Raw genomic sequence first — 9,988 nt, 5'->3', positions numbered from 1 at the left:
TCATTGAGTCTGTCCCTTGAGTGTGTCACTTATGGATGTGAAGAGTTATAATCTGGTCTGGTCTCACACTGACCACTGGGTATACTGGCTCTTGGACCTCCAAGGAACTACAAAGTCAGCCACTGCCTGAGGCTGCCCAGCAGGAGCTACAGAGTGATCTGCAGATTCCTCCTCTTTGTTTGGGGTTTGGAAGTGCCCAGATGAGGCCCAGCTGTGAAGCAGTGCAGGGTGCTGGCAAGACTTAGGGGTTCTTTTGGAAGCTTTGGAGTTCTCTGACCCAGCTGCAGTTTGTTAGGTTTTATGCTGCGAAAGTACGGGCCATTCATATGCAAAAGCCTCTGAGCACTTCTTGGGTGGGGTTGTAAATTGGGTGGGGCGGGGTCTCAGGCAATCACCAGGGTGGAGCAAACAGCAATGGCTGACAGTCAGCCTTGCCCCGGAGAGTTCCCCGGGTCTCTGTATCTTGTGCCCCCATTTAGGAACAGTGATCGCTGCAAGCACCTCTGAGAGAAAGCCACCCTCGTGTTCCGACCCAATGCCAGATAGTCCAGTTTCTCCCCATATGAGTCTGGGTCCCCAGAGTCTTGCCCGGAATTGGAGTTCAGAGCAATTGTGATCTTGTATCTCCCTCCTGATTGAAAAAGACAACAGCGCACCCAGTTGCCAGACCATTTCGCACGCACCTCTGTACCTCCGCACCTTCGCACCTCCTACCAGTCTCAGTGTGCTTTTCTCTTTCCTTCTAGTTGTAGAACTTCCACTCAGCCAGCCTTCCTGTGGCTCTGGATGATACCGTTTTGTCTTTTAATTGTAGTTTTGATGTGGTTGTGCGAGGCAGCAAGTACGGGTGATTACCTATGCCGCCATCTTGCTTCTCCGCTATGTCATTCTTTATTTCTTTTCATTTTTTTAAAAAATATATTTTATTGATTTTTCACAGAGAGGAAGGGAGAGAGATAGAGTCAGAAACATCCCACCGGGGATGTGCCCGCAACCCAGGTACATGCCCCGACCGGAATCGAACCCAGGACCTCTCAGTCCGCAGGCCGATGCTCTATCCACTGAGCCAAACCGGTTTCGGCCTTTATTTCTGTTTTCATAGTTCCTATATCTTTTCTCATGCTATGGAGCATCTTTACCATCATTATTCTGAACTCTATATCAGGTAATTTCTTTATCTCCATTTCATTTATCTCTTCTTCTGGAGAATTATCTTGTTCTTTTATTTGGAGTATGTTTCTTTGTCTCCTCATATTGGTTGCCTTTTTGGGTTTGTGACTATTTACTAGGTAGATCTGCCACGCCTCTCAATCTCTAGTGCAGGACAGTGTCAAATGCTGTTTCTGAGTAAGTAGATCAGGCAAAGATTCAAAGCCTCCAGAGACTGTCTCTGTTTACAGACTGATAGGATTTTGTTTTGAATTGTCCTCAGGCAGTCGTCCACATGTGTGGTAAGTTTTTTCAACAGGGTGGGGCAATTGCTTCTGCCTGGAGGCTAATTGTTATTCTCAGTCTTTTAATAGGCCTGAGCAATTCCCCACCATGGGGCAAGGTGTTTTCCAACAGGGTAGGTCAAATGTCTTCCCCCAGGGAAGCTTGCCTGGGGGAAGCTTGCCTGTATAGCAAATGTCTATGTGAGTAAGATGACCTCTGCAGTGTGAGGGAATGACTCAGCACAGGAAATCGGGTGTCTGCCTTCTGAGCTCTAACCCCAAAGCCCCTGATCCTGGCTTCTGCTCACCCAGCTTCAGTCCACTCTGCCTTCCCTCTGCCGGAGCACAAGGTTGTGGCCCCACAAAGAATTTTGTGCTTTGGCCCTTTAAGAGGGTGCCTGAATTTCCAGCCATCTCTCCCTGGCTAACAGCAACCCTGCTGCTTTTCAAAGACAGATGTTATGTGGGTACCCTTCTCAGTTCTGGTGCTCTGAGCTGGGGGGCCCAGGTTGGGGATTAGACCCCAGAGTTCTCAGTGGCAACCCCCCACAGCTGAGATATCTCCCCAGAACTTCAGTTTCTGTCTGTGGGAGCCTGCCAGCCCTTTCGTGCCTCTTCCCTGCCTACCAGTCTGGTTGGGGTCTCCACTTTCTGTCCTCATTTATCAGGGTTCTCTCCAGTGAGTCTTCTGTTGATTATTCAGGAAGCTTTTCTGTATTTTAGTTGTAATTCCTGGTAATCCTGGGATTATTTCTGTGCAGCATCCACTTGCTCTGCTGCCATTTTTAATCTTCTTTCATTTTCCTTTTGTTAAAAAATATGTCTTTATTGATTTTAGAGGGAGGAAGGGAGAGGAGTATAGTGATAAAAATGTCTATAAGCTCTAGCTGGTTTGGCTCAATGGATAGAGCGTCAGCCTTCGGACTGAAGGGTCCCAGGTTCGATTCCAGTCAAGAGCACATGCCCAGGTTGCATGCTCAGTCCCTAGTGGGGGGCATGCCGGAGGCAGCCAATCAATGATTCTCTCTCATCATTGATGTTTCTATCTCTCTCTCCCTCTCCCTTCCTCTCTGAAATCAATAAAGATATATTTAAAATATATATCTATGAGAGCGATACATCAATCACTGCTTCCTCCACACCCCTTACTCGGGATCCAGCCGGCAACCTGGGCATGTTTCCTGACTAGGAATTGAACCGATGACTTCTTGGTTCATGGGTCGATGCTCAACCACTGAGCCAAAGCAGCCAGGCGATGACATAATTTTCCTTTTGCTTGAAGGTTTCCTTTATATATTTCTTGTGGTGTGGGTCTGTCGATGATGAGTTCCATAGGCTTTTGTGTATCTGAAATCATCTGTGTTAGCGTTTTTGGCCTGTAACGTGGGCTGTGAAAGAATTCACAACTATAATAAGAGATGAATGTAGGAAGTTTATTTTTATTTTCCCCAAAGGGAAAGGGCCAATGCATTGCTAATCAATGCAAAGGCAAGGAACAAAAGCTGCGGCCTCTTTTAAGGCCATGGACAAGACACCCCCACCTCCACCTTTAAAGCCTTGGATAAGGAAGGGAGGGGACTTTTCAGGCTGCTGCTGTTGCTAAGTGAAATTGAGCAGACATTAGGGGGGTTGTCTTCGTTAGTTTTTCAGGAGACAATCCGGGCAGATGTTCTCATGAGGTGTCTTATCCTTAGTGTTTTTCCAAAGCTGTAAAACATTTTAAGAGTAAGAGTTATGAAGAGTTCAAAAGAGGCTTGTTTAAAGGAAAGGGAGGAAGGGAACTTTCTACTAATTATTCCTGGGTTGTAAATCAGCAGGGAGGAGGGATATGTATGTAAGAATGTAGCCTTGAGAGTAGCTTATTTTGCCCCTCAGTTTGAACAGAGGGACTGTTTGAACCAGAGGGCCTAACAATCTTGGGGTTTAATTACCAGGTGCTTCCCGTAAACTGTGGAAGGTACAGCAAAGGAAAAGAGAGGCCTTTTTTCTTTCCTTACAATCTGTATTTTGTCTTCATTTATGAAAGCTATTTTTGCTGGGTTAAAGAATTCTGGTTGGATAGTCATTGTCTTTGAGGATATTGAAGATATTGTTCCATTGTGTATTTGTTTTTTCATTATTCTCTAGTGAGATCTGCTGTCATCCTTATTTCTAGTCCTCTGTACTTAGGTATCTTTTTCTCTGGCTGCTTTTAAGATTTTGGTCTTTATCATTGATTTTGAAGAGATTTTTAAATAATGGATCTTGGTGTAGTTTTCCTGATATTTCTTGTTCTTGGCAGTCACTCACATTCTTGGTTCTGTGGGTTTAAGAGTTTTCAGCAAGTTTGGAGAATTTTCTAGATATTATTTCTTCAAATATTTTTTCTATCTACCTCTTCCTTTAGGGCAGTGGTTCTCAACCTGTGGGACCCCTTTAGGGTCGAACGACCCTTTCACAGGGTTGGCCAAAGACCATCAGAAAACACATATATAATTACATATTGTTTTTGTGATTAATCACTATGCTTTAATTATGTTCAATTTGTAACAATGAAATTGGGGGTTACCACAACATGAGGAACTGTAATAAAGGGTCATGGCATTAGGAAGGTTGAGAACCACAGCTTTAGGGACATGTTCCCTGAAGCTCATTGATGTTCTTGCATTTTTAAATGTTCTCTGTGTTTCATTCTGGAGAGTTTCTGTTGTGAAGTCTTCAAATTTGTTAATCTTTTTTTTAAATTATATTTTTATTGATTTTTTACAGAGAGGAACATCGATGAGAGAGAAACATCTATCAGCTGCCTCCTGCACACCCCCTACTGGGGATGTGCCCGCAACCAAGGTACATGCCCTTAACCGGAATCGAACCGAGGACCCTTCAGTCCGCAGGCCAACGCTCCATCCACTGAGCCAAACTGGTTAGGGCTCGTTCATCTTTTCTTAATGCAATGTGCAATCTGTTGTTAATTCCATCTAGTGTGTTTTTCATTTCAGGTGCTGTAGTTTTTATCTCTAGGAGTTCAATTGGAATCTTTTTCTTTTATCATCCATATCTATACTTAACTTTTGGAATATGTGAGATACAATTATAATGAACTGTTTTAATTTTCTTGTTTGCTAATTCTAACATATGGATCATTTTTGGGTTAACTTCAGTTGATTGATTATTCTAATTATAGGTCATGTGTTCCTGCTTCTTTGTGTGCCTGATGATGCCAGACATTGTAGATTTTAACTTGTTAGGCTGGTTAGTTTTGTGTTCCTATAAATATTTTTTTTCTTCCTATAAATATTCTTGAGTATTGTTCTGGGATACAGCTAAATTACTTGTAACTCATTTGATCCTTTTGGGTTTTGCTTTTATGATTTGGTAGGTGGGTCCTTAACAGTGTCCCAGCTAGCACTCATTATTCCCCACTATTGAGGTAAGACCTTCTGGAGTATTTTTCTCAATGTCCTGTGAATGATGGGTGTGTCCTAGTCTGGCTTGTAGGAATAGTGGGTACTATTCCCAGCCATGTGAGCGATGGGCATACTTCTCCAATTCTTTTGAATGATACTTTCTTCAGACTGGGGTCATTTCCCCAGGCTCTCCTCTTGGGTTCTCTATCCTCTGACTCTAGCCAGTTGGCAACCCCCTACCCCCAACTCAGCTCCATCTCCTCACCTCAGGCAATCTGCTGACTCTGCCTAGGTTCTCTCTCCCAGCACCTTGGCTTGAAACTCTCAAGACCATAAGCTGTGGCAGTCAATCGAAGGCTTCACCTCATTTGTTTCCTGTCTCACACTGTCATTCATTGCATGATACATTGTCCAGTATTTTGAAAACTGTTGCTTTATATACTACTAGAGGCCCAGTACACAAAATTCGTGCACTGGGAGGCGGGGGTGGTCTCTCAGCCCAGCCTGTGCCCTCTCGCAGTCCAGGAGCCCTTGGGGATGTCCAACTGCCACAGTGGTGGGAGAGGCTCCTGCCACCACTGCTGTGCTCGCCAGCCATGAGCCCGACTCAGGGCTTCTGGCTGAGTGGCACACCCCCTGTGGGAGTGCACTGACCACCAGAGGGCAGCTCCTGCATTGGCGTCTACCCCCTGGTGGTCAGTGTGCATCACAGTGACTGGTCGATTTGCATATTAGCCTTTTATTATATAGGATGTTTGGTCTGATTTGTTCATTGATTCATATGGGAGAGAAGTCTGGTCCATGTTTGAGAGGAGGAAGAAGTCCTACTTAATAAATATTGATTAAATAAATTTTCTACATTAACTCAGACCTGACCCTCTCAGGTTCCTGACATCTGGTTCCAGAACTGTGGTCACAATGGCTAGCACAGTTTATTGAATGAGTGAATGCAAGAGTACTTGACCTGTGCCTTCTGACCCCTGTCCTTGTTCTCAGGGCACTGCACTTGGCGGTGATTCATCAGCATGAGCCCTTCCTGGACTTCCTCCTAGGCTTTGCAGCTGGTACTGAGTACCTGGACCTGCAGAATGACCTGGGCCAGGTGAGCCACAGGAAGATAGTGTAGGGCTTGGGGCCAGGATTCTCAGTGTGACTTCTAACACTTGCGCTCTGCCCCTGCAGACAGCCCTGCACCTGGCAGCCATCCTGGGGGAGGCATCCACGGTGGAGAAATTGTATACGGCAGGCTCCGGGTTGCATGTGGCAGAGCGTGGGGGCCACACAGCGCTGCACCTAGCCTGCCGCATGGGGGCACACGCCTGTGCTCAAGTGCTGCTCCAGCCCCGCCCCCAGCACCCTAGGGAAGCCCCCCATATCTACCTCGCTCAGGACCCTGACCACACCCCTGGCACCGACCACACCCCTGGCACCGACCACACGCCTGGCACTGATCACACCCCTGGCACTGACCACACTGCTGTTGGGTTGTACCCCAAACCCGACTTGGAGAAGGAGGAGGAAGAGAATGAGGACTGGAAGCTGCAGCTAGAGGCTGAAAACTATGAAGGTGAGAGTCCACATTACTGAGAAGGTCCAGGTGACAGCGCCTGGCTTTGGGCTCAGCTCTCCTGACTCGACACCCAGCCCCTTGGGAAATAATACTGAGGCTTCAGGGACCCAGGCATTGGGACCAAAGACTCCTGCCCAGACCCCAGATTATTGAGAATTGGCTGTGTGGGACCCAGAATCCCTACCTGGAGGCTCCAGATCACTAGGAACCCACATGCCTAGAGCTATTAGGCCAAATCCAGTGGTTGGGCCCAGCCTCCCCAGCCAGAAGGCACAACACATCCTGGACATCTCCCTACCCCCCAACCATGGGTCCCAGCCCACCTAGGATAAGGAAACTCAAGGCTCAGGCCCTCTGTGAAACTCTGGTACCCCAGGCTCCAAAAGGTTGACACCGGAGTTTAGGTACAACCCTCTTCAGCCAGTTCTCCCAGGGCCCTGGTGTCTGAGTCTCGGCTCTCCCATCTCTAAGCCCAACTACCCAGGACTGGCCCCTTCACAAAGGGACTGATGTCATCCAGGACCCAGTCAGTGTTCAGGGTCCACCCCAGGCCCCCAAGCTCACAGGTCCTTCAACCATTCAGGACCCAGGAATTTGAGTCAAGCAGCTGATGTGCTGGAGCTTCAGGTTCTTTGTGAAGTAAGACCAGAGGCTTAGGTTTCCTGTTCCCAAGATCCAGGCCTCCTGTCCGTGGGCCCGGGATCTACAGCCACAGGCCCACAACCTAAGCATTGGCACTGCCAGCCAGTTCCAGTTCCCCTGAGACTTAGGCATTTGCCATGCAGATGCCTCTTTGACACACCCAGGAATTCAGGGTCCAGACCCCAGACTCGGTCACCCTCAGGCCACAAAGCCTTCCCCCGAGCTGTGGCACTGGGGGTCCAGGTTCCTCAGCCTCATTGTCTAACATCACTGTCCCCAGGCCACACCCCACTCCATGTGGCCGTCATCCACAGAGATGCAGAGATGGTCCGACTACTCTGGGAGGCCGGAGCTGACCTAAACAAACTGGTGAGCCTCCCTAGGGAGGAGGTGTGGCAGGTTGGGGGTTGTCCCAGAGTGGGGCAGGGCCCCCTCTGACCTCTCTGCTACACCCACAGGAGCCCACGTGTGGCCGGAGCCCCCTGCACTTGGCAGTGGAGGCCCAAGCAGCTGATGTGCTGGAGCTTCTCCTGAAGGCAGGTGCTGACCCTGCTGCCCGCATGTACGGTGGCCGCACCCCACTGGGCAGCGCCATGCTCCGGCCCAACCCCATCCTCGCCCGCCTCCTCCGTGCACACGGAGCCCCTGAACCCGAGGATGAGGACGACAAGCCTGGACCCTGCAGCAGCAGTAGCGACAGTGACAGCGGGGATGAGGGCGTGAGTCAGGAGGAAAGACTGGGAGGCTCAGCTGGGGGCTCAGGGTAGATGGGCCGGTGGGAAAGGGAACAGAAATTAAGCAGCACATTGAGACTGACCTTGGGCTGCTGTGATTTGAGAACTCGGGCAGGAGTGCAAATGGTGCAGGTACCTGGACAGGGGTTGCAGGGAGGGAGAACTCAGGTAGAGGCAGAGAAAAGATCTCAGTTGTAGTGACTGGTAGGTGAGCAGCAGTGATTCAAACACTGGCAGCAGTGGGAAAGACCTTAGGCAGCAGTGAGGCTGCCGCTTTGGAGAACCCTTGGGCAGGCGATGACGTTGGGAGCTGAGGAATTTGGGTAAAGGCAGAGGGAAGGGCTGGAGGAGGGAGACCTCAGGGGCTGTAGAACTGGAGAAGCAACTGGGCTCCAGCTCCAGCAGGAGTGGGGAAAACACAGATGCCCTTGAAAATGGTGGATGGAGAACTAAGCAGGGAAGTTGAACTACGAGTGGGGGGAAACGTGGGTTTCAAGGCAAGACCAAGTCTTAGGGCGGGTGGGAGAAATGGGGCAGCGGGCCAGGTGGCAGCCACCTGAGCCCCTCTGCCTGGCCTCCTCTGCCCCCAGGATGAATACGACGACATCGTGGTCCACAGTGGCCGGAGCACGAACTGGCTACCTCCTACCCCAGCTTCAAAACCTCTCCCCGATGACCCCATCTGACTTGTTAATAGAATTTCTAATTAAATAAAATCCTAGTTCTGACAATCAGAGACTAGATTGACTGTTGCCTTCCCAGTCCTCCCGTTTACCCCTGGGCTCCATCCCTCCAAACTGAGTGCCACACAGGAAGCCTTGGTGATTTTCTTAGTGCTTTATTCACGCAGAGGGTTGGAGTGGGTTTCGTGGGTGGCAGAGTGTTTTTTGAGTCAGTCTAAACCCATCCCCTTATTCACGGAAGACCTGGCCCCTCAGGCCTGGTGCCAAGGCACACCCTTCTCCCATTCCTGCAGGTTGGGGAGAGGCAGGGGCGCCAGATGAGGTGGGGGTTTTGGGGTCACCAGTTCTAAGCCATAGGGTGTGCCAGGAAGGAGGACAAGAGGTCGAGTCAGCCCTCCCTCCTGAGCTCCTCCCCCAGCATCTCCGCTGCCTTCTTCAGCTCCTCTCTCACGTGCTCCAGCTGCTCCACATCCTGCTCCTGGTGGGATCAGAAATGGGTGGTCAGCGCTCACCTCCAAAGGCAGGCCACATCAGTGGTTGCCCATGAGTGTGGGCCATGGCAGCCAGCAGCAGTCATCTTGGTCATCATGGGCTGTGATGGTGACCACAGTGGTTGCTATAACCCTGGAAGAGTAACGTGACCAGTGGTGAGGTCTGTGGTGGCCAACAGCAGCAGACACAGGACTAGCAAAGGTGCCCAGCTTGGATGCCATGACCCATATGGGGGGATGGCCATTTTGGTTGTTGCCATCAATCATGGAAGCATCTTACTTTCTGACCCAGCCATATATCCATCTATAGTTCAGTGAATCAGGCACCGCAGCCTTTTCATGGGGCCATTGTGCTCGGCGGGGACTCGCAGTGGTGGCTAACTCAGGTGCTCTGGGAACTGAGTGGCCATCTGGGTGGCTAATCAGAATGGAAGCCTTCTTGGTCAAGTAGAGGCCCTTGGATGCTGCTGCCTAGTCCTGGTGTCAGTCCTGGTCACTGTGACCCAGTCACGGTGGATCTTGCTATTTAAGGCCCAACACTGGTAGGTGTTTGGTAGGAACTCCACTGACATTCGGTCCACCCTGCTCCCCACTGCCCCCTCCACTCACCTCCCTCTCCAAAGCCTCTTCCTTCTCTTCCTGCTTGGACTCAGGTTCTGGCTGGCGGCGGTGGTGGTACAGCAAGTCCTTGTGCCTCTCTCTTCCCCTGCCCTTGGCCCCCTGCCACAGGCTGCTGCCCCCACCCAGCACATGCATGCCCTTCTCCTTGGCCTTGAACTGGGCCGGCTCCTCGTCACTGGCCTGCTCTGCCACCTGCTTCTGGGGGTCCCCTCCATCCTCTTGCCACTGCTTCCACAGGCCTTCGAAGGTCTCCATGGGCCCCCTTTTCTTCTTTTCCCTCCTCCTCTCCTCCTCCTCCTCCTCTTCCTCCTCCTCCTTCTTCTTCTGTGCCTCCTCATGGTCCTCTTCCTGGTGGAGCCGGCTGTGGAGATGCTCGTGCATGGCCTGTTCCCGCACCTCAGACTTGTGGGTCCTCTCTGCTGCCCTCT

General features: G+C 50.3%; 2 protein-coding genes across 3 annotated transcripts in view; one reads left to right on the top strand and one right to left on the bottom strand.

The window, feature by feature from the left end:
* NFKBIB (nuclear factor of kappa light polypeptide gene enhancer in B-cells inhibitor, beta) overlaps positions 1-8,499 on the top strand; it is an 18,701-nt gene extending 10,202 nt beyond the window's left edge. Inside the window, exons 2-6 of the mRNA XM_006774643.2 lie at positions 5,816-5,921; positions 6,002-6,386; positions 7,312-7,400; positions 7,490-7,750; positions 8,356-8,499. Of these exons, the coding sequence (XP_006774706.1) occupies positions 5,816-5,921; positions 6,002-6,386; positions 7,312-7,400; positions 7,490-7,750; positions 8,356-8,451 (937 nt within the window). The 3' untranslated portion in view covers positions 8,452-8,499. The remainder of the gene's footprint in view (positions 1-5,815; positions 5,922-6,001; positions 6,387-7,311; positions 7,401-7,489; positions 7,751-8,355) is intronic.
* Positions 8,500-8,590: 91 nt separating this feature from the next.
* Positions 8,591-9,988, bottom strand: part of CCER2 (coiled-coil glutamate rich protein 2) — a 3,247-nt gene continuing 1,849 nt past the window's right edge. The window contains exons 5-6 of one of the 2 annotated variants that reach the window (XM_006774640.2): positions 9,549-9,972; positions 8,591-8,926 (exon numbers count right to left, since the gene is read on the bottom strand). In XM_006774640.2, the coding sequence (XP_006774703.1) occupies positions 8,837-8,926; positions 9,549-9,972 (514 nt within the window). In that variant the 3' untranslated portion in view covers positions 8,591-8,836. The remainder of the gene's footprint in view (positions 8,927-9,548; positions 9,973-9,988) is intronic. The other variant, XM_015571072.1, reaches the window with a different exon arrangement.

The sequence above is a fragment of the Myotis davidii genome, unplaced genomic scaffold (genome assembly GCF_000327345.1).
Source record: "Myotis davidii unplaced genomic scaffold, ASM32734v1 scaffold1608, whole genome shotgun sequence".
Classification (NCBI taxonomy): Eukaryota; Metazoa; Chordata; class Mammalia; order Chiroptera; family Vespertilionidae; genus Myotis; species Myotis davidii.
The sequence above is the reverse complement of the archived record's forward strand: the minus strand, read 5'-3'. Positions and strand labels throughout refer to the sequence as shown.